A 21,668-nucleotide genomic window follows, 5' to 3' on the forward strand; every position below is an offset into this window, starting at 1 on the left:
TCTGACTGACCGACTGTAAATTGAGGGTCCCCATGACCCCCTCCTTGCGGTCAGTAATTTGCTAGAAGGGCTCAGAGAAACATGCGTAACAGCCCGCTGGGAGAGACACACAGGGCCAGGTACAGGGAGGGACGCAGAGCCTCCATGCCCTCTCCAGCACCCCCTTCCCAGCACCTCCACGTGTTCAACCCAGAAGCTCTCCAAACCCGGTCGTTTAGGGTTTTCACCGGGGCTCGGTTCTGAAGGCAGCATTGATTGAATCACTGGTGATTAAGTCAATGGCCAGTGTCGCCGCCGCCGCCCCCGCCCCCCACCGCGGAGATGCTCCTCTGTCCCCAGGGCCCAGGAAGCCGCAGGGGTTCTGGGTGCTTTGTGCCAAGAACCAGGACGAAGACCCAACGTCTGCTGTATCCCAGTTCCCAACCCCAAGGCTAACTGCTGTTCTAACTTCTATCGTCATAGGTTAGTCTCGCCTATCCTCGAGCTTCACGTAGCTGAAATTATCCTGTAAATAATGTTTTGTATCTAGTAGAAATGCCGTTTCAACAAAATGCGAGTTTCTTGTATAAAGTTAGTGCATTCACGTCTGGAGCATATTTGGGGAGTGAAGTAAGTGTGAGATCAGGGCCGGGCTGTGCGGGAACACTCGTTCACACTCCCTGGTGAGTCGTGTGAATGGATGTAGTTCTTGTTTTTTACCACCTCACCTGAGAGTCAGGATTTGGAAAATAAACTGGAAGCTTGGAAGGACCAGTAGGGGGGTTTGGTTCCATATGGGAGGCTTGTAACATCTGACCCCTAAGTACAAAGGCTGCCGGTCACCCAGCCCCCAGCCCTGTGTGACTGCAGGTGGGTGGAGTGTGTGGCGCCAGGAGGGTCCGAAAGGGCCAGAGACGCGGAGGCTTCTTCTGACGTTTGGGCGGTCGGGTGACCTTCAGCGCTGAGTTTGGGCATGGCGCTGAAAACATCTGTCTGATGTTTTCCATTGCAGTTCTTGAGGGTTCACGTGTATAACTGTGACTTGAATAAGACATTTAAGGCCTTAAGCACTGAGACCTCCTAGGACGTGGCGGGGGCGCCCTCTGACCGCCCGCCCTCCTGCCGCGCCAGGTAGCTGTGACCGCTGAGCGGGGAAGACGAGGCCCACTGTGTGTTGGGGCCTTTTCCTTCTTTATTGCTCAGGAAAGAGACCGTTTGTGGTTCTTTTATGTCCAACAGGAGTAAAGGTCCATGGATTAATAAAATGGGCTCAATCTGCCACAGAAGGTGTGGTCAGTCGGCCAAAAAGTGTTTCCCCCAGGCCGGCCACATTCGGGCGGAAAGTCATCGCAAAAGAAGAAAGTCTCTCCTGACAGGTCCCCTGGAGACTGTGTTTGAGATTGGCAGCGAGAAAAGCGTCACCCTCATCCTTACGCCTTGCACGAGCTTCATTTTTTATTTTGCTTTCTGGCCCTGCCTGTGTAAAACATGGCTGCAGCCACAGAGGCCTTTGCGTTTCATCCTGTTTATTTTGTTTGTCTATTTATTTATTTATGGCCGCGCCGCAGCTCGTGGGATCTTAGTTTCCCCAACCAGGGATTGAACCCACGCCCTCGGCAATGAAGGTGCGAAGCCCTGACGAGTGGACCGCCAGGGAATTCCCACATTTCATTTTATTTAACACCTTATAACAAATACAGGGTTTCGACCTAAAGAAGGTGGCTTTTTTTTTTTCATGTTAAATTCAAAAATAAAAACTCCTCTTTCTCATGTAGTTTGGAGCCACGATATTTTAAACCATCAAGGTTACGAAATCAGTTTAGTTAGCATGACCAGAAAAAGAGGGAAGCTAGGGACGTGATGCCTCTCAGGCGGGAGGGAGTGCACCTTCACGGGCCTGTGTTCCAGACGCACACACGCATGTGGCCACCACAGCCTGACCTTGAGCTGCCCTGGCCCACACTGGGGGCGTGTCCGTGAGCTCTTGGGACTTTTTGTTCACATCGTCCACCAAAAGGTTTTACTAATAAAGGCACCTCTCATGCTTGCACATCTGTGTTGTGAGGGCTTGAAGGAATGAGATCCCCCAGCTGTCGAATTGACAGATGGACCCTCCAGGGGCCAGGCCTGCCAGTGTGAGGAGAGCGCGAGAGAGGCAGAGGTGTGCCCTCCCGAGGTGCCCGGGCACAGCTTCCCTTCTGTCGGTGGTTGGAGGCAAGAATGTCGGTTGTGAAACGTCCTGGGAGCTGCAGAGGGCCCTCCGAGTAAGGCCTCCTGTGTTACGGGCCCCATAGCTGATTGAGAGTGGCTTTGCCCAGCAGCTAGGGGGCGACACCGTCTGTGCTGTCCCCTCGGTGTCAGGCCAGCTTGGGACGGTGCACGTGGCCCCCTGTGCACGGTCGCTGCCCAAGCAGACCCCCCGCCTCCGCGCCCCAGAAAGGGGCAGAGTTTCATAGCGTCCTGACTTGACCATGCCCAGACCCCAGAGCAGACGTGGGCGTGTGTGCTGGGGGCGTGCGGGGGCAGGGAGGGCTCTTCGGGGATTTGCACGAAGGGCTGGGGTGGCCTGCCAGGGTAGCGGACGAAGAGCAGGCCTCTGAACGCTGTGGGGGGCCCTCCGCCCGCTCGCCCGTCCTGGGTACCTTGCGTGGCGGCCTTACCAAGGCCTGGTGGACGGCAAAGGGCAGCTCTGAAGCGAGAGGGACCCTGGCTGTGGGGACGGAAGCAGAGCAGCAGCTGCACGCAGGCCGCACCCCTGTCCTGGGGCTGAGGGTTGGTACGGCCGTCTCCTGGGCCTGCCCGGGGCCATCGCCTGCCAAGCTGTCCAGTGTTCTGAGGACACATTCGCACCTGGAGCCTTGGGGAGACAGCAGGGCGCAAGGATTGGGGTCCGCGATCACGGTCAGATGCGAGCCCGGCCAGCTGGCCTGGGAGCAGAGGCCCGGGCCGGGCGGCCACAGGGACAGCCCTCTGGGCCCAGGGCTGCGGCGGGCGTGCGGGTGCCCGCTGTCTCAGCCTTAGCCCCGCCTGCGCTGGGCTCCCCGGAGCGCTGACGTCCTGCCTCTCAGAGGCCCAATGGTCCAGGCCTTGCACGTCCCCGGACCCGCCGTGACACGCTGTGCTCTCCCTTAGGACTTGGCCTTGGTGGGGCTGCGGTGCTCATGGCTGCAGCCAGCGCGACCCCTCCCGGCTCCCTGGACCTGCTGCAGCCTGGCTTCTCCAAGACCCTCCTGGGGACCAAGCTAGAGGACAAGTACCTGTGCTCGGCCTGCAGGAACGTCCTGCGCAGGCCCTTCCAGGCTCAGTGTGGCCACCGCTACTGTTCCTTCTGCCTGAGCAACATCCTGAGGTAGGGGCGCCGGGAGCTGCCAGGAGCGGACGCGGATGCCCGCGTGGCCCAGGGCTGCTTTGGTGTGGGTGAAGTCACACATCTCCTTAGAGTGTTTTCCCTGCTTCTCCTTGTCTCTGGTGGGAAGCGGACAGTTTAAAATTGCCTGGAGGCTCCCGCTCCCTTGGCGCCGGGCGCCCGAGTCCCTGCGGGGTCGGGAGGTGGGGCCTCCCGCCCGTCAGCAGGAGGACAGCAGCCCCTGGTCCTGGCATCCGTCTGCGCGGGTCGCGTTCAGACGGGCCGGGGTTTGGGGCTGGGCCCCGAGTGTCTCGCACGGTGCGTCGTGTCCGCTGGCTACCCCGGTGGCCGACAGAGGCTCCAGAGCCCGAGCCGTGGCGTGGGCCTGTGTTGGCGAGGCCGCGGGTCTCCCTCCCTCCACGGCGGGTTTCACAGTGCGGCCTCCCCCTCTCCCCACCAGCTCCGGGCCCCAGAACTGTGCCGCCTGTGTGAACGAGGGCATTTACGAGGAAGGCGTCTCTATCCTGGAGAGCAGCTCGGTGAGTGAGCCGTCCACGCTGACGGTGTCGAGGGGAGAGGGAACCTGGGAACGGCCGTGGGAGAGGCGCCCTGGTCCCGAGCCTCCCCGCAAGGCTCGTGGTGTGGGGCGCCAGGCGGGTGGGCGTCTGGGAGGGGGCTTACCCGAGGTACGCTCTCTCCCCAGGCTTTCCCGGACAATGCTGCCCGCAGGGAGGTAGAGAGCCTGCCGGCCGTCTGTTCCAGCGAGGGCTGCACCTGGAAGGGGACCCTGAAGGAGTACGAGGTAGGGGCTGCCCTGCGCTGGCTGAAGCCCCTCCCGCAGAGCAGCTTCAAGCCCGCCTGACTCCCGCGGAAGGGGGTGCAGCTGCAGCTCCGGACGTGCCCACCTAGACTCTGGAGCCGGGGGAGCCGGGTGTGTGGCCCAGGGTGGGGTGCTCACCCTGTCTGGGCTGTTTCCTGGTGTGTCCGTGGACGCGGTCCTCCAGCCGCAGCACGGTGGCGGTGAGCAGCGGTGTGTGCGGGGACCCTGGTCCGGCCCTGAGAGCGCCGCGCAGGCAGGAAACTAGCTTTCTTGCCGACGGGACTTCGTTGTCTTTCCTCACTTGGATAGCGCCGCCACTGGAAGACGCGGGAGTAGCTTACACGTCCATTCTGGGGTCACAGGAAGGCATCTGGCCAGTGACAAGGGCAGTGGCCGGGTGCGTATCTTGCAGGCCTGTCTCTGCCGTGCGAGGCTGGCATGTCGGGGTCCCTGTGTGCTGGGCCTCCGGCAGCTGAACCTGCGGCTGTGAGCCTCTCCGGACACTCTTCTTGGTGATCAAACACCCTTAAAAACTTCCGTCTCCAAGGTGCCTGCGCGTGTGTGCTCCCAGGAGCACCGTTCCCGGCAGCCAAGTGTCCCTGGCAGAGGGCGGGACACACAGATGGGGGCTGGTCCTGCCACGGAATAGTGTCCAGTCACGAGAGGAAGGGAGCCCCGCCCCAGGCTACAGCGGGGACGGACCTTGGGGACATCACGCTGAGGCCACTCTCAATCAGCTTTGGGGGCTCAGTGAGATGAGCCCAGCAGAGGAGGACAGACGTGCGGGAACCAGCCCTGTGAGACAGGAGGTGGAGTGGAGGCTGCCCGGGCCGGGAGGTCGTGTGCAGTGGTGCAGAGTAATGGGCTGGGTCCTTAAGGTGGGGAGGCCTTGTTGCTGTCCCATGCGGCCGAGGCTGGCGAGGCTGGAGGGGCTGTTTGCAGGGGACCCGGCTCACCTACGCCCAGGGCTGCCCAGGCCACGGAGCAGCCTCCCTGCCATGGGGTGGGCGCCGGGCTGTGACTGAGTCACGACACAGGGGAGAGCCTGTCGGCTCTGGAACTGGGGTCCTGGGTTCCTGGGGCTCCTCCCTCCTGCTCCCGTCCCGGGCGCTGCGCGGCGGCGTCCTCTGGTCTTGACCGACTCGACTTCGTGGGCTTCAGGCTCTCGGTTGCGTTTTGCCAGAGGAACAGCTTGGCCGTCTCTGGGGAGGAGCCAGTGGTCGGGTGGACAGAAGCTGGGCTTTCCTCTGACGGGCGCCTGGGCCTGGAAGCGGAGGCCTCTCTGTGCCCTTCCGGGGAGTAGGACTGCAGTCCGTGGACAGAGGCCTCCGACGCCCAGGGGCCACCGTGGGGCAGGGGCGCAGGCAGGGGGTGCTGCCACCGAGGCCCTGCTCAGCAGACGGGCCTGAGCTGTTGTTGCCCAGCGCTGTCCGGAGAGCCGGCCTCGGGGCAGGGTCTCTCCTGGGTGGGTGGGGAGCCCCAGCAGGGAGTGCAGCGGGTACTGTGTCGCCTTTCGAGGGGACCAAAGACCCCCAGGGACAGGCGGAATAACCCCAGCTCCCGAGTCCTCTGGGGTTTCTGCCGTCTCCAGGCCGCTGGTGCGAGTGGTGGCTTCGCAGGCCCCTGGCCGAGGGCCTGGGACTGCAGCCAGCCTGTGGGCCCTGCGCCGGCCCTGCAGGCATGCGGGCTGGAAAGTCCCTGGCTGCACCCGGGGAACTCAGGAAAGTCCCTGGGGGTTGGTCACGTGGGAGACGGGCACTGCTTTGGGTCTCTCGGTGCAGCCTTTGACGTCGGGTAAACCTCTCTCTAGCTGGGGTGAGACCCCACCTGGGGGCACGGGGCGGCCACCTTGCTGCAGCGGTGGCCCTGCTCCCAGCCCGGAGCCAACACGTTTGCCCTTTGGGTTGCTCAAAATTGGGGCGGTGCTGGGAAATGCTGAGGCTGCGGCTGAGCTCCTGAGAGTGTGGTGAGGTGGGGCAAATCCTGGTCAGCCTTTGAATAAGTTTTTCCTTTACAGCCATGTCTAGTATTTTCTAAAAACTCAGTGAATTAAGACTTCAGTTCAGTTAGAAGTGGCTGCCAAGTACACATAGCAGCCCTGGGGACTGCTTTCCTGGAAGCGAGAAGCAGGGGCTGCGTGGAAGGAACAGCAGGGAGAAGGGGCCTCGGGCTTCAGAGGAGGGGTCCGGGCGGACCTGAGGGAGGACCAGCTTATGGGGACGTTTTGCAGCTGAAAGGTGAGCAGGGTCGGATGTGCTCACGTGTCAGGGAATCCAGAGTTGAAATGCCTGAGCGTTTAGCTTGAGCTCTGGTTGAAGTGTCGATTCCCTGAGCCATCTGGTGGCAGTGGGAGCCCGCGGAGCCCGTGCCAGCCTGTGAGGGCGCTGCCGCTCCTGCGCCAGGTGCGCGCTTCGGGGGCTCTGAGTCCCAGGGGCACCCGCTGAGTGGCGAGCCGTGTGGGGCCGGGTGCTCAGCGCTGGCCGCGGGCGTCCCTCTCCAGTTGTCCAGTGGCCCCGGGGCTCACCCTTGAGCGTATTCTTTTGCTCTGATCAGATCCAAGTGCCCTCTGGGTGCTGTCGTTTTTGTTTCACGAGCGTGGTTGTTTCCGAGGCTCCCCTGTGGCTCGGGGTGATTGTTCGGGCTGTGCTCAGTGTGGCCACACCAGGGCCCTGGCTGGGGAAGCTGGGGGTGCCCTGGCGGTCGAGGGAAGCTCCTCCCGGGCGTGGCCGCCGTGGAGCCTTTGAGGAGCTGTCGCCGGAGCAGAAGCCCTCGGGGAAGGTGTCCCCTCTGCTCTGCTCCCTGTACCTAGTGGTGTCCTGCCCACCCGCACGGCCGGTCTGTGTCCTGGGGCCGGGCCTCTGCGGCAGCGTCCACGGAGCCCCATCGGGTTGAGTGGGGTCACCGGGGAGGCTTGCTGAGAAGGCCGAGTTCCATCTGACGTGTGTCCCTGCGGGAGACGTGGAGCCCGGGGTCCTGTGAGGAGGCGGGAGTGCCACGGGCACCACATCTGAAGTCTCCACACCCCGGCTGCTGGGAGAGCGCCACATGTGCCATGTCTCTGGGGTTCACCTGGCACCGCTTCTCACTCCCCAGATGGTGAGCTTTGGCCCTGGCAGCCAAGCCTGCTGCATGGGATGGAGACTCGGCCGGCCTGTTCGCTCGGCCTCGGACTGTGGGCCACGTGGAGACAGAGCCCGCGTGAGGCTCCTCCTTCCTCAAGGTCACTGCGGAGGAGCTCAGCGAGCTTTGCGGGGGGCCCTGAGCTGCCCCAGCTTGTCAGGCGCCCAGGCTGAATCTTGGTGGAGGTGCTGACCCCACCGCCTGGATGTGCTCGGTGCCCAGGCACCAGGGGTCGATTTTGTGTGATGCGTACTTGACCACAGTTTTTAAAAAACAGCAAGGGCTTCCCTGGTGGCGCAGCGGTTGAGAGTCCGCCTGCCGATGCAGGGGACGCGGGTTCTGTGCCCCGGTCCGGGAGGATCCCACACGCCGCGGAGCGGCTGGGCCCGTGAGCCATGGCCGCTGAGCCTGCGCGTCCGGAGCCTGTGCTCCGCAACGGGAGAGGCCACAGCAGTGAGAGGCCCGCGTACTGTAGAAAAAAAAAAAAAAAAAAAAAAAAAAAAAAAAAAAAAAAAAAAAAAAAAAAAAAAAAAAAAAAAAACCGTCATCTCCCATTCTCTGCTTACCGGCCCGCCCTCCGTGCCCCTTCCCGGCCGGCGTTTCCTGAGAGCTGCGCACAGCTTCTGTCTGTCCCCTAGGCTTGCGGCCCTGTTTCCGGGTCCCACCCTTTCTCACCTCTTCAGCCACTGCCACCTCCGCTCAGCCCGCTGCCGCGGCCCCACAAGTGCTGCGCTGCTCAGGGCCACGCCTGTCCAGGTCGGGCCCTCCCCGCGCTGCTGGCTTTACTGGGCCCCGCCTGACCCTTCGGAAGCCCAGGCTGGGCCCCTGCTTCCCTGGCCACGTCACCTTGCACGTCCTCAGCTCCAGGAGGGCGGGGACGGGGACTCTCAGCCTGGGCGTCGGGACGGGTGAGCGCCTGTGTTTCCATCCGCTTCTCGCTCTGGTCCCCACGGCATCACTTCTCTGCCCTCCGTCCACTTAGAACCTGTTCCTGCAGCCCCTCTCATTGTCCCCTCTGTGTCCCGAGGGCGGGGTGCCGCCGGCTGGATCTGGGTCCTGATCTCTGCGCTGGAGCAGGGGTAGTGGAGTGAATGCGGTGGCCCCCGTGGCCTAGCGCCGAGAACGTACCCAGACCGGTCCACGGCCGGCGGGGCAGTGGCCCAGAACCCCACGGGCGCTCCGCCGACACCTCGCTCCCTTCGTTGCCAGAGCGGCCACGAAGGACACTGCCCGTTCGTGCTGACCGAGTGCCCAGCGTGTAAAGGCCTGGTGCGCCTGGGCGAGAAGGAACACCACCTGGAGCACACGTGCCCGGAGCGAAGCCTCAGCTGCCGGCACTGCAGGGCGCCCTGCTGCTCGGCCGACATGAAGGTGAGCGCGCACGCCCGGCGGCTCGGAGGCTCCTGGCGGCCCCGGGTCGGGGGCAAGCTTGCACGGGGGGACGGCAGCGTGCGGCCACGCCACCCTCGCTCTCGCTCGGCCAGCAGCCTCCCTGGGTTCACGCTGAACAGGCCCCAAACGCCGTGTGGCTTTATCTGGAAGTTGTCGCTTGTTTGTGAAGGGCGGGCCACCTTCCCGTGGGTTATATCACGTCTGGAGCTTCACAGGCGTCCTGAGGTCACGAGTGAGCTCGGTGCCCACGTTTCCGGAGTCTGTCCTTGTGGGTCACGTGGATCTGCTAAAAAAAAATCTTTACCTTCAGCATCTCCCTGTGGGTGTCTTTTTCCCTCTGCCGTTTGTTTGTTGAAGTAGCCGCCGTTAGTCTGCATTTGGCTGGTCGGGTCCTGAGGTGTTTTTCACGCCCGGGAAGCTCAGCTCTAGAGGCAGCCCAGGGCCCGAGACTTCGGGGCGCCCACCCTGCGCATCTCGTCAGGGGTCTCGGAGGTGCTCTGGCCGCTTGGGTCCCCCGCCACCAGGAAGTCCGCCAGCCTGGCACCCGGGTGGCAGTACTCTCGGGGCGCTGGGGCGCTCCTCCTCCTGGTGTTGCCCCAGCAGCTGCCGGGCGAGGGCAGGTCCTGAATCTGCAGACCCCCGTGTCGCATGCCGTCTCCACCTCGGGGCTCAGGAGCGTTGCTGGCCCGGCCCCAGCTCTGACGGCTGCCCCGTCTCTTCCAGGCGCACCACCAGGTCTGCCCCAAGTTCCCCTTGACCTGCGAGGGCTGCGGCAAGAAGAAGATCACACGCGAGAAAGTAAGCGCTCCCCTGATGCCCCTGAGCAGCGTGGTGTTCAAAGGACAGGCCACACCTCTGCTCTGGGGGCGGGGTTCCCAGGGGTGGGGTCGCGGGCTCCTCCTCTTCCCACCACCCCCCCCCTCCAGCTGCGTAGCCTTGCGGGAGGTCTCTGTCCCTGAGGACTCTGTCCCTGAGGACAGGGCGGTGGCTTGTCTGTGCTCCTGCTGTGGCGATGGTTCCACAGGCAGGCCCCCAGGCCCGCCCTGGCTGTGCTGGGAGCTGAGTCGGTGGTGGCGGCCAGGCAGCCTCCGTGCTCTGGGAGAGAGGGAGGGCGCGTGCTCACGTGCCTGTGGGAAGCCCGCACCTGGTCCCCGGGGAGGCAGCTGCGGTTTGTTCGCTGAGGCCCCTTCGTCTCTTCTTTTGAGCTTCTGAGGTTGCGGCCAGCGGTTACAGTGCTCCAGGGCAAGGGCTGGGAAGAGGGTGCTTCCAGAAGCTGGTGGGGCGCAGACCCCTCCCGAGCTGTCCTCGGTCGCGCACGCCTCTCCCACGTGATGGGTGAAGACAGCATCCAGGCTAGTTTAGGTGGCATTTCTGAAGCTGTGAGCGTGACCGAGAGCTTTCTGCCTGAATTTCACCTGCATTTCTTTTCCTGGGGAGCATTCCTGTGCATTCCTCGGCAGGGCATTTGTCCTCTGTTTTCTCTGTTTTTGGAGCTCTTTGTATATCAGGGCTGTAAGCTGCAGTTACTTATCCTTTTAGTTAATGGTACTTTTGGTTTGTTTCTGTTTTGGGGGGCACTTTTCAAGGTTTTTCTCATTGTCTCTGGATTTTGATCCAGAGTTGGGATCGTTTTCCGCTCCCAGGTGCAGAGGAAATTCTCTGTTTCCTGCAGGCGTAAGTCTGATTTCCCACATTTTGGGTCCCTGGCAGGTGGAGGCCAGTGGCTGCCCCTTCCCCCCCACACACTCCTGGCAATGCCGGTCTGGCTGTGTCTCCCTCGGCCCAGGCACTGCTGGGTCAGCTGGCCACGCTCTGGGTCATGGGTTCTGCTTTGCCGAGTGTGGCCATGGGCCAGCGCCACGCCGGGTCAGCAGTGGGATCTGATCCCTGGTCAGGCTGCTGGTCTCACTCCTGGCTCCGTTTGGAACCCGGGCTGTCGGGCCCCAGGGCCTCAGACCGGCCTGTGAGGGAGGGGGTGGGCAGGGCTGCTCTCTGGGACGCAGAGGCCCACGCGCGGGACGGGCTCTGCGGGCGATCCCAGACGGCCCACGTGCCTCAAACACACACGTGCACGTGTTTGCGTGTGTGCGTGGCGGTGCACTGCAGCTTTGGGAGCAGGTTGTGGGGTTTTGTCCGGCCCGAGCGTGCAGAGGCCAGTGGGGCGGGTGCAAGGGTCCTTTGATGGGACGCTGACCCAGTCGGTGTGGGAGCGGCTGGAGCAGAGGAGGACCGGTGTCTGACGAGGCCCGTCAGTTTCAGGACCACGTCAGGACGTGTGGCAGGTGCCGAGTCCCCTGCAGGTTCCACGCTGTCGGCTGCCCCGAGACGGTGAGTCCAGGTCTGCGGCGGGACCACCGGGAGCTCCTGGTTCCCAAGCAGAGGCCGGCGGACGTGACCGCGCCGTGCGGACACGGTCTCCACTCCACCTCCAATCCGGCCCTCAGGTGTCCCGGCTCTGTCCGCTCGTCCCCCAGGTGATCTCTGGTGCCCAGCCTTGACCGCCCAGCTGCTGGGAACCCCCAGCGTGGCGCAGCCCCCTGAGGTCTAGCGATGCCCCTCTGCCCGTCCTCTCACCTCACCCGAAAAGCACACCTTGCTCCACCCGGCTCTTCTGGCCAAAAGCGCAGTGGTCGTTCTGGAGCCGCCTCCTATCTCTCCCATCACATCCAGTCTCCCAGAAGAGCCTCCGTTCTGCCTGCAGACGGGTCCTGGAGCCTCTCTGCCTCCCCGCCTCACCTCTGTGGCCTGCGTGGCCCTCCTGCGTCACCGCACCCCGGTCACCGGCCTGGCTGTCCTCCAGCACGCTGACTTGCCCCGGGCCCTGACCCACCTCCTGTCTGCCCGCCGCACCTGCCAGCTTCTGTGCGGCTCCCTCGGGCCTGGGCAGCTCCCTGCTCATGTGCCCTTGCCCTCCTTTCCCACCTGTTCTGTGCCCCCGAGGGCTGGGCGTGTGCAGGCCCTGCAAGCGGAGGCTGGCTCCATAGATACGGGCACACCAGCCCTCTGCTCTCAGCGACACCCCAGCAGCATTTCCGGTGGCAGCAGTCCTGGCGGTGTTGTCACTTGGTGACTTCGCAACACTTGGTCTCGGTGTCCTGCTTTGTTTTTTCTAATGAGGGTGAACAAGGGCAGTGCCCCTCCCGTTCCCTGGGTTTGTGTTTGACATCCTGCTTCTGGGCAACAACGGTGCTGGTCATTTCCCGCTCAGGTCCGGGGATCCCTGGCGTGGGGGACGTTAGAGGCCAGAGGAAGGGCCTAGGGCACACGCTGCCACGGCCTCTTCACGTCCCAGTGAGGACGAGTGTCCTCTTGACCCTGTGGATCCAGCTGGCCTGGGCCCAGCTTCCGGAAGCCTCCGGTGCCCGGCCGTCCCAGGGCGCTCCCGGGCGCGGGGCCTCACGCGGAGGTGCGTCCCTTTCTCTCCGCTTTCGGCTTTTTGAGGCTGTCTGACCCTTCAAACTCGTTGTGGAGCTTTGGAAGGGATGTGGCTGCAAAGTCAGGTCCGTAGGGACTATTTAAGATGAGTCTATCCCCCTCCCCCCGCCCAGCCGCGGCCTCTTCTTTCGCGGTGTTTCTCCCATCACCTGAAACACGAGTGAGTCACGTAGGGAGGTCTGTGTTTCGCAGACACTGTCGCAGAGTTCAGACAGTGACAGACAACAGTGCTGGCAGGCGAGCGAGAGGGCAGGTCACCCTTGTGTCGCCGCCGCGCACCGGGCTCCGGTGCTCCAGCGAGGTGTGCGGCCGCGGGACCCCGGGGCTGAAAGCGGGCGTCGTGCCTCGGCAGGTGGAGGGCGAGAAGCTGCAGGAGCACGAGGCGCAGCGGCTCCGGGAGCACCTGGCCCTGCTTCTGGGCGCCCTCCTGGAGGCCGGGCCCCCCCTCCTCAGCCAGGGCGAGCAGGGCTGGGGGGCCAGCACGCCAGGCCCAGGGGCAGCGCCCTCCCAGGCGATGGAGCTGCTGCAGAGGTGCGAGGCCCTGGAGCGGAAGACGGCCACCTTCGAGAACATCGTCTGCGTGCTGAACCGGGAGGTGGAGCGGGTGGCCGTGACTGCCGAGGCCTGTGGCCGGCAGCACCGGCTGGACCAAGACAGGATCGAAGCCCTGAGTAATAAGGTTTGTGCCCGCTCGCCCGCGGTGCCCAGGCCTCGTCGGGCGGGTGCCAGGGGCTCAGGGGGCTGCAGAGCCAGGAGTTTGAGGGCAGCGCCTGCATTTCCAGCGGGCACTCGGCTCTCCGCGCTGGGCCTGAACGGAGCTCCTCTCTGAGCCCCTTCCCCGCAGGGCCCGACACGGGGCTCAGAGAGGCCGATGGTGGAGCCTCTTCTCTGACTGGGGGGCAGAGGTGGCCGTGGGGAACGTGCCTGGCGCTTCATGCGGGTCCCACGAGCGAGCGCGTTTCCTCCTGGGGTCGGGGGTCTCGTGGGCATGGAGCCCATCCGAGAGCAGCTGACCCAGCAAGGCTGAGGCACTGGGCACGGGGGTCGTTTCATAGCGTGTTCCTCCCAGAGGGAAGCTGGTCTCTGGAGGCGGGTGAGCCCCAGGCCCCTCTGGCCCGGCGCCCCAGGGGCGCGTCCTGACGGGCCCCGTGCCCCCAGGTGCAGCAGCTGGAGAGGAGCATCGGCCTGAAGGACCTGGCCATGGCTGACCTGGAGCAGAAGGTCCACGAGATGGAGGCGTCCACCTTCGACGGGGTGTTCATCTGGAAGATCCCGGACTTCGCCAGGAAGCGCCAGGAAGCTGTGGCTGGCCGCACGCCCGCCATCTTCTCCCCAGGTGTTCTTCTGGAACTTGCCCTCCCCCTGAGCTGCTGCCACCCTGGGCCCCTGCATGTCTGGGCTGGGGTCTGTCCCCTGCTGCAGCCGGGAGCAGCAGGGTCCCCCGGCAGAGCCAGCTCCTCAGCCCACAGTCACCAGCCTCATGTCAGGGTCACATCTCGTTCCTTAAACGGCAGGCCCACCGTGTCCGTGGTCGCCCCCTCTGCTCCCCGTTGGACATGAGACTTGTCCAGGTCCAGCTCAGTCCAACCGCAGCCCGTCTGCCCAGAGCCCCTGCCTGGTGCTCAAGTCTCAGTCCAGCCCCTGAGGTTCCTTCCCGGTTGGTAGCGGGGCCAGGGCGGGGTCGCATTTAGGGTTTCTTAGAAGTGCTGTGTCTGATTACTACTTCCATTTTCAAGAGAAGTCTGTTTGCACGAGCAGCTAACTGCGTGCCTGGAGGAGAATGTTCCCTCCTCGTGCCCTCCACCCTGAGTGGCGCGTGTGTGTTTCCTGGGGAGGTGGCCGCATGGGCTGAGCTCTGGGCACTCACCAGCACCTCCCCACAGCCTTCTACACCAGCAGATATGGCTACAAGATGTGTCTGCGTGCCTACCTGAACGGAGATGGCACCGGGCGCGGGACGCACCTGTCCCTCTTCTTCGTTCTGATGAAGGGCCCCCACGACGCCCTCCTGCACTGGCCCTTCAACCAGAAGGTGCGCAAGGCCCTGCCCCGGCTGTGCGGGCACACGGGAGCCCGTGGGTGACCAGTGTCGGCGTCACCACGCCTCAGTGCTTGGGCAGTGTCCATTGTCTCCTGGGCCATGCCGCTGGTCAGCCACTCGGGACCAGCAGTTAGTGGTGGTGCTGCCTCAGGGTTTGTCCCAAGGAAGGGGGGCCGCCAGGGGGCCTTGATCTGAGGGCATGGCCCAACCCTTGGGAAGCCAGAGCCCACGCAGGGGAGGAATCGGAGGCCCGGGCACTAGTCAGGACAGACGCCATGACGACGCTGGGCAGCCCCGTGGCCCTCGTGGAGGAGGTGGCGTCACTGAGCGCGGGGCCGGCTCGTGCTTCTCCCTGAGGGGTGCTGTTCCTGGGGGCGGGGACAGCTGCGAGAGCTCTTTGGTGAGAAAACGTCCCTTAGACAAGTGTCAGAAAAAAAGCACAAATGGACGTGGCGCAGGGTCCTGGGCTTCAGCCTCGGATCCTGGTGTCAGTGGACAGAAGACGCCGGGATGGGCACAGATGGACAGACCGGGCCGACCCGTGGCGGCCGTGCTCCTGGCACTCGACTGCAGACCGGGCTCCCGCCGGCTGGGCAGGCTGTGACTCACGTGCTGTCCCCTGGGCGCTCTCCTCCCAGGTGACCCTGATGTTGCTGGACCAGAACAACCGGGAGCATGTGATTGACGCCTTCAGGCCCGACGTGACTTCATCCTCCTTCCAGAGGCCGGTCAGCGACATGAACATCGCGAGTGGCTGCCCGCTTTTCTGCCCTGTCTCCAAGATGGAGGCCAAGAATTCCTACGTGCGTGACGACGCCATCTTCATCAAGGCCATAGTGGACCTGACAGGGCTCTAGCTGCTGCCCACGGGAGCAGGGCCACTGTGCTGGGCGGGCACCTGCGAGCTCACGTCCCAGAGGCAGGGGCCGCCTCCCAGGAGGGGGTTCAGCCCAAGGCCATCGGGGTGGGCTGTAGGCCCGTGTGTCTCCAGCAGGTGGGCCGTGCAGGTGTGGAGCCCTCAGCCTGCAGCGGGGTGGCTGGGGCCACAGTGAGGAGCTGCTGGAGAGGAGGGACGGTCTCGGGCCCGGCTGCCACTCCAGGGAGAGCCCTGCTGGGCCAGTCTGACCAGGCCAGCAGGTGGGGAGGGCATCCCGTGTCCCCTGCCCCATGGCGCGTGCAGGGCGCACGTCCAGCATCCCCCTGCCCAGCCTCCGCAAGACACGTTGGCTTCCCTGTTGGGTGTGGAGGAGTTGCTGTTAAACCCTTGAATCTCTGCGGTGAGTGGTGTCCATCTGGCTCTCGTCCTGGCCATCAGTGACCCTGGCCAGGGCCTCCTGGCCTGCTGGCCTCCACGCCCCATGTGTCGCCAGCTCCTTGAGTGGTTTCGTGGGCTCCCTGACACTGCAGGCTGGCTCGTGCGGGCCTCAGTGAAGCCAGCCATTCTCTCTTCTGGGATGTTACTAGCTGGGCAGCTCCTCGTCCCTCAGGCTCCCCAGGGTCTGCCCTGGAGAGCAGTGCCATGTGCGTGCCCCCGATTCTGGGCCTGCCCCGCCCCTCCGTGCGGGGCCCCCCGGCCTGGAAGGGTGGCCGACAGCTTTGTCGGCATTTGGGACCTGACAGGTGGCATCTCCCCAGGACCAGGACTTGCCCGGCCTCCAGGTGTTTCCTCGGCAGCGGCAGAGCCCGGGCAGCCTGAGCACATGCTTGCACCTCGGCTGGACCCAGTCAGGGCTTCAGCCCGGGGCTGCAGGATGGGCACGGCGTCCTGGCCGGGAGCTGGCCACACCCAGGTGCACCAGTGACCGGGACTGGGTGCTCAAGAGTGGAGTCCTTACGAGGACCCGTGACAACGCTGTCGCTTCTCTGTTTTGAGAAGGTGAAGAATTGAAAGGCGCAGAGTAATAAGCTCCGTGTGTCCAAGATTAACACGTGTACACGTTTTGAATTCTGTATTTTAATTAAAAAGAAACATTGCAGAAAAGTTGTCCTGCTTCCTTTCCCTCTCACCACCTCCTTCACTGGCCAAGGCACCGCCCTCATGGATTTGGATCCTTTTCTGTTTGAATTTCTGTCTCTGTGGTCACCCACAAGTAAGGCTTGCGTACCCAGTCCTCTGCAGATCCCTCTTCCCCTCCCCCAGGGGAACGCCTGGTGTGCTGAGCACCGCACGGCGGGCCAGGCGCAGACACAGACGGTGTCCCTCCTCCACGTTCCCTCGGGCACGTGCCTCCCCGCTCTGCCCTCCTAACCTGGACAGAGCATCCCCGCTGCTGCCCGTCCCATCCGGTCCAGCCCTTGCTGCTCGTGCGTGCAGGCTTGTTGCTCCTCCAGGGTCCCTGCCTGCCGCCCGCCTGCCTGCTGGGGTGTTGGTCCTGTTTTCCTCCTGGTCGGAGAGAGCTCCCAGTATTCCCGGAAACTGGCCGTGGAGCACATGCGGGCACAGAAATGGAGCGCTTGTACACATGCGGGTCATGGACAGTGCCGCTGGCCACTTAGTCAAGAAGTCCCAGCCCCCTGCCCCCACCAGCCTGACAAATACTGTTTTCTTCTGATGGTTGGGTTTTTTTTTAAATAAATAAATTTATTTATTTGTTTATGGCTGCGTTGGGTCTTCCTTGCTGCACACTGGCTTTCCCTAGTTGCGGCGAGCGGGGGCTACTCTTCGTTGCGGTGCGTGGGTTTCTCATCGTGGTGGCTTCTCTTGTTGCGGAGCACGGGCTCTAGGCGCGTGGGCCTCAGTAGCTGTGGCTCACAGGCTCAGTAGTTGTGGCTCAAGGGCTCTAGAGCGCAGGCTCAGTAGTTGTGGTGCACAGGCTTAGTTGCCCCGCGGCACGTGGGATCTTCCCGGACCAGGGCTCGAACCCGTGTGCCCTGCACTGGCAGGCGGATTCTTAACCCCTGCGCCACGAGGGAAGTCCTGTTCTGATAGTTTTAAACATACTGTTTGTTTTTAACATACTGGGTTTTTACGTTTGAAGTTTGTTTATATATGGTGTTTGTGTGTGTGTTTCCATCAGGTCACTTCAGGTTAAACCAAGTAGATTAATGAGTTTGTTTCCTTACCCTTAAAATGAAACAGAACAGTAAAATGAGAGGCGTAGAAAGGTACTCTTCAGCCACAAGGACAAGGAGCGGGAAGAAAGTGACAGCAGAAGGAAGACTTGAGCCCGTTCGTTGGGAAGGTGGGACGTGGGCACGGGAGTGGCTGCCCCGAGGTGCCCAGGGTCCGGAGAAGGTAGCGCTGGAAGGGCGTGGACTCAGAGACTGCAGCGGGAAGGCTCTCCATCTGGGGGACTTGCCAGAGGAGCTCGGGACAGGTGCCCGCCCTGCGATGGAGCGAGGAGTGGACGTCTGCAGTCAGGACTGCAGGCGCCGGCCCTGCCCTCGAGGAGTGTGAGCTGCTGTGGAGTCACTTCTGCCAGGGAACCAGGGTTCCAGGGGGAAACTGAGCTGCAGAGGAGGAACCCGGGGGCGGGCCGCTGCCTTGTAACATGGTTTAGGACGTTCCCGTCCCCCGCCCCCTGCCCCTGGCAACCACTGACCCATGTCTCCACCAATTTGCCTGTGCTGGACACTCGTATAAGCAGAGTCGCACAACCTGGCCCTTGACGTCTGCTTCTTGGAGCATGAGGTTTTCAAGGTTCTGAAGCCTCAAGCTGAATGACCGTCCCGGTGTGGATGGACACGCAGTAATGGACTCGTGGGTGGGTCCGCCTTTGGCTGCTGTGAGCATTGTGTACGAGTCTTAGCATGGACGTGTGTTTCCCTCTCTCCTGGAAGATGCCTCCGAGGGGAGCTGTGGGGCGTGTGTTTAACTATCGGAGGAGCTGTCAAGTTACCTTCCGAAGTGGCTGCACCATCTGGCATTCCCACTGGGATGTGAGTTTTAATTTATGCCTTTATTTGACCTCCTACTCCCTTGTCTTCCATGTTACCTAGAATTTAATTCCATCTTATTTTTTCAATGCACAAAATAATCATTTAGAAACATCGAGTAGGGACTTCCCTGGTGGTCCAATGGTTAAGACTCTGCGCTTCCACTGAAGGGGGCACGACGAGTTCGATCCCCGGTTGGGGAACTAGGATCCCGCATGGATGCATTGCGGCCAAAAAAAAAAAGAAACCTTCAAGTAGAGGGACAGCATCATGTGTGCTGTCTGCTCACAGCTGACTTGCGCCCCCTCGTCTTCCTGTGTCTGAGGCTCATTCAGTGGTGCAGGCTGTGCTCCACGTTGGTGGCTGTTTCATGTGCACTTGAAAAGAACATGTCAGGGCTTCCCTGGTGGCACGGTGGTTAAGAATCCACCTGCCGGTGCAGGGGACACGGGTTCGAGCCCTGGTCCGGGAAGATCCCACATGCTGCGGAGCAACTAAGCCCGTGCGCCACAACTACTTAACCCGCGTGCCACAACTACTGAAGCCCACGCGCCGGAGCCCGTGCTCCGCAACAAGAGAAGCCACCGCAATGAGAAGCCCGCGCACCGCAACGAAGAGGAGCCCCCGCTCGCCGCGACTAGAGAAAGCCCACGCAGCAACGAAGACCCAACGCAGCCAAAAATAAATAGATAAATAAAATAAAAAGAGAAAAGAACGTGTCTTCTGCTGTCGGTGAGGGGAGTGTTCCATACGTATCGATTAGATTCAGTTGGCTGATGGTTGTCATGTATTGAATTGTGACTCGCCAAAACATATGAAGTACTAACCCTCAGTAACTCAGACTGTGACCTTATTTGGAAATACGGTCTTTACAGAGATAAGTTAAAATGAGGTCATTAGGGTGGGCTCAATCCAATATGACTGGTGTCCTTCTGAAAAGGGGAAACATGGACACAGACGTGCACAGAGGGAAGAGCACGTGAACAGGCCCAGGGAGGAGGATGCCACGTGAAGACAGAAGGTCACAGTGATGCGTCTACAGGTCAGGAGCGCCTGATGTCTGGCAAACACCAGAACCTAGGAAGAGGCCAGGAAGGGCTTCCCCCAGAGAGAGTGGCCCTGCCAGCACCTTGACCTTGGACTTTCGGCCTCCAGAACTTTGAGACAATAAATTTCTGTTGTTTTCAACTTCCCAGTTTGTGGTACTTTGTTCCAGCCACCCAGGAAGCCAACACAGGGGAGGGCTCAGTTCTCCTGCACGTTGCTGCCTCTGTGACTAGTTCGACCTTCAGAGAGAGGAGCACCTAGTCTCCACCTGTACCTCCAGAGGCATCTGTTTCTCCTCTCATTCTGTCACTTCTTGCTTTGTGTATTCTGAGGCTCTGTTGTTAGGCGCACACACGTGTAGGATTGTTATATCTTCTTGGTGAATTTACTCTTGTATCCGTGTGTAATGTCCCTCTTTTTTCTTGGTAACAGACTTTTTCTGAAATGTGCTTTACTTTGTCTGATATTAACATCTTGTTTCTCTTCACTGGTATTTTTGTAGTATACATTTTTCCATCCTTTTACTTTTAACTAACCTATACTATATTTGAGTTTCTTAAAGATGGCATAGTTGGGTTGTAGGTTTTTTTGTTTTTAAGTTTCACGTTGACAATAATGTAATTATTGATACGCTAGATATAAGTTGACCATTTTGTGTTTGTTTTCTGTTGGTTCTCTCTGGGTTGTTTGCTTGTTTTTTTTGTTTTGTTTTGTTTTGTTTTTTCGACCATGCAGCATGCAGGATCTTAGTTCCCCAACCAGGGATCGAACCCGTGCCCCCTGCGTCGGGAGTGCGGAGTCCTAACCACTGGACCGCCAGGGAAGTCCCAGTATTCGATTTTAGTTCATCTGTTGTGATACTGACTCTCTCTCGTTATGGTTTTAGTGGTTGTTCCAGTCTACTTGGAATCAGTAGTTTGCTCTTTAACTGGGATGTAGAAACCTTACCACCCTGGAGGCCCCTTTGTGGTTCCCCCGTTACCTTTGTGTGCTGGACATGTCGCCAGATGACACCATAACAAACTTCCTTTCAGCAGCCGAATGTGTGCGGAGAACTCAAGAGGAGAGCGTTCACCGTTTCTGTTGCTGTCCCCTCCCTGCTGACCATCCAGGTTTCCTGACACCATCTCCTTCCTGTCGGAAGAGCTCCCATCGGCATTTCTGTTAGAGGAGATCATTTTCACTGGATGTAGAACTCTGGGCTGAGTCTTTCCTTTTCCCCAGCACTTAAAACATGTGCTACTTCTGGGAGTACCCTGTTGGCCTAGTGGGTAGGATGCCAGGCTTTCACTGCCGGGGCCCAGGTTCAATCCCTGGTCAGGGAACTAAGATCCCCCAGCGCCCCCAAAAAAAAAAAAAAAAAAGTGCTACTTCCTGTGGCCTCCGTGGTTTCTAATGAGGAATCTGTAGTCACCACAGGCTGTTCCCCGGGGGGCCGAGGTGCATCTTCTCACTGCTTTCAGGTTTCTTTTGTCTTCGGTTTTCAGCACCGGTTTAGATGTGTCCAGGTGTGGATGTCCTTGAGTTTGTCCTTTTGCTCAACCTCTTGAATCTGTAGGTTTATATCTGTAGGTTTATATCCAAATTTGGGGACGTTTTCAGCCATCATTTCTTCAAATCGCTTCCTCCTCTCCTTTTGCGCTTAGACCTTTGCGTGCCTGTTCAGGTTGGACCATCTCTGTTGTCCTGTCTTCAGTCCAGTTCACTGACTCCTTCCTCTGACTTCTCCATCCAGCTATGGAGTTTGTCTCGAGTTTTAAATTTTGGGTTATTTCCCTTTTTTGTTTATATCTTAACATCCACTGCAGAATGTGTTTGCTCACTCAGGCATTTTATAAGAGCCACTCTGTCTCTGTCAGGTGACTCCAGCATCCTTGGCTTCCCTTGAGTTGAACGTTTCCCAGCTCTTCGTGTGCTGGGTAACTGTAGATTAGATTCTGGACGTTGACCTTATCGGGTCTGGGTCTGGTTAGGCCCAGGCTCACGTTCCCACTGCCACCCGCGGGCTGGACCCCACGTCAGCCCAGCCCCGAAAGCCATGCTCTTCCGGCCGGTCCTGCGTGCCGCTCTGCAAGCTCACCGAGCCGTGGGCCTGAGCTTTAGGAGCACACCGGCAGCTCACGGGTGGTCCTGGGCGTCACAACCACTTCACGGGCTGTTTCTCAAGCTGCTCCCTCTGGTCTGGTTGCTGGCACCCCGTCTGGCCTCCAGCCTGAAACCTGGCACTCCCGTTAACCCTGCTCTGTCGTGCCCCTCCTTAGTCTGGCTGTGCCTCGGGCCACACAGCCCCCGGGGATCACCCGGCCTCTCCGAACTCACTCAGCTTCACAAGTCCCTTTTCCCGACCCCATGGCAGGCTGGCGGCTGTGCCGTGTGCAGGCCCAGGAACTGAGGGTGGGCACCGGTGAGAGGTGCCAGTGCTGAGGGCCCCAGTGCTGCCACTGCCCCTGCCCCGCCTGCCATGGCACCCTTGTCGGAGCCCTCGGCTGCCCCGGCCTCTGCTCGGGTTTCTGGCCACACCTCCGGAGGGGCAGGGCCTCGAGCCGGCTCCCCACCTGCACCCGCCTCCCCACCTGCACCCACCTCCCATGGAGCTTGGAGGCTCGAGCCTG

The 21,668-nt window shown here is 61.2% G+C and overlaps 1 protein-coding gene and 1 long non-coding RNA gene across 2 annotated transcripts; one reads left to right on the forward strand and one right to left on the reverse strand.

Moving 5' to 3' along the window:
- Positions 1-652: 652 nt before the first annotated feature.
- On the reverse strand, positions 653-7,631 carry LOC112411271 (uncharacterized). Its single transcript, XR_003005595.1, has 4 exons — positions 4,284-7,631; positions 4,007-4,099; positions 3,237-3,444; positions 653-2,836 (listed from the first exon to the last, which is right to left on the reverse strand). It is a non-coding gene; the product is annotated as an uncharacterized LOC112411271 (long non-coding RNA).
- Positions 2,847-16,686, forward strand: TRAF2 (TNF receptor associated factor 2). The gene is made up of 10 exons (XM_024762237.1): positions 2,847-3,328; positions 3,786-3,864; positions 4,029-4,127; positions 8,475-8,636; positions 9,381-9,455; positions 10,911-10,985; positions 12,445-12,771; positions 13,251-13,428; positions 13,976-14,124; positions 14,772-16,686. Exons 1-10 carry the CDS (start codon positions 3,141-3,143, stop codon positions 14,988-14,990), a joined length of 1,551 nt encoding a protein of 516 aa, XP_024618005.1. The 5' UTR covers positions 2,847-3,140; the 3' UTR covers positions 14,991-16,686.
- The last annotated feature ends 4,982 nt before the right edge of the window (positions 16,687-21,668 follow it).

The sequence above is a fragment of the Neophocaena asiaeorientalis genome, unplaced genomic scaffold (assembly GCF_003031525.2).
Source record: "Neophocaena asiaeorientalis asiaeorientalis breed wild unplaced genomic scaffold, Neophocaena_asiaeorientalis_V1.1 scaffold78, whole genome shotgun sequence".
Taxonomy (NCBI): Eukaryota; Metazoa; Chordata; class Mammalia; order Artiodactyla; family Phocoenidae; genus Neophocaena; species Neophocaena asiaeorientalis.

Excerpts from the sequence above, each read along its gene's own strand:
- TRAF2 (XM_024762237.1), top strand. The coding sequence starts at position 3,141 with ATGGCTGCAGCCAGCGCGACCCCTCCCGGCTCCCTGGACCTGCTGCAG. Across the intron at positions 10,986-12,444 it reads CTGTCGGCTGCCCCGAGACG|GTGGAGGGCGAGAAGCTGCA; the intron begins GTGAGTCCAGGT and ends GTGCCTCGGCAG. Across the intron at positions 14,125-14,771 it reads ACTGGCCCTTCAACCAGAAG|GTGACCCTGATGTTGCTGGA; the intron begins GTGCGCAAGGCC and ends CTCTCCTCCCAG.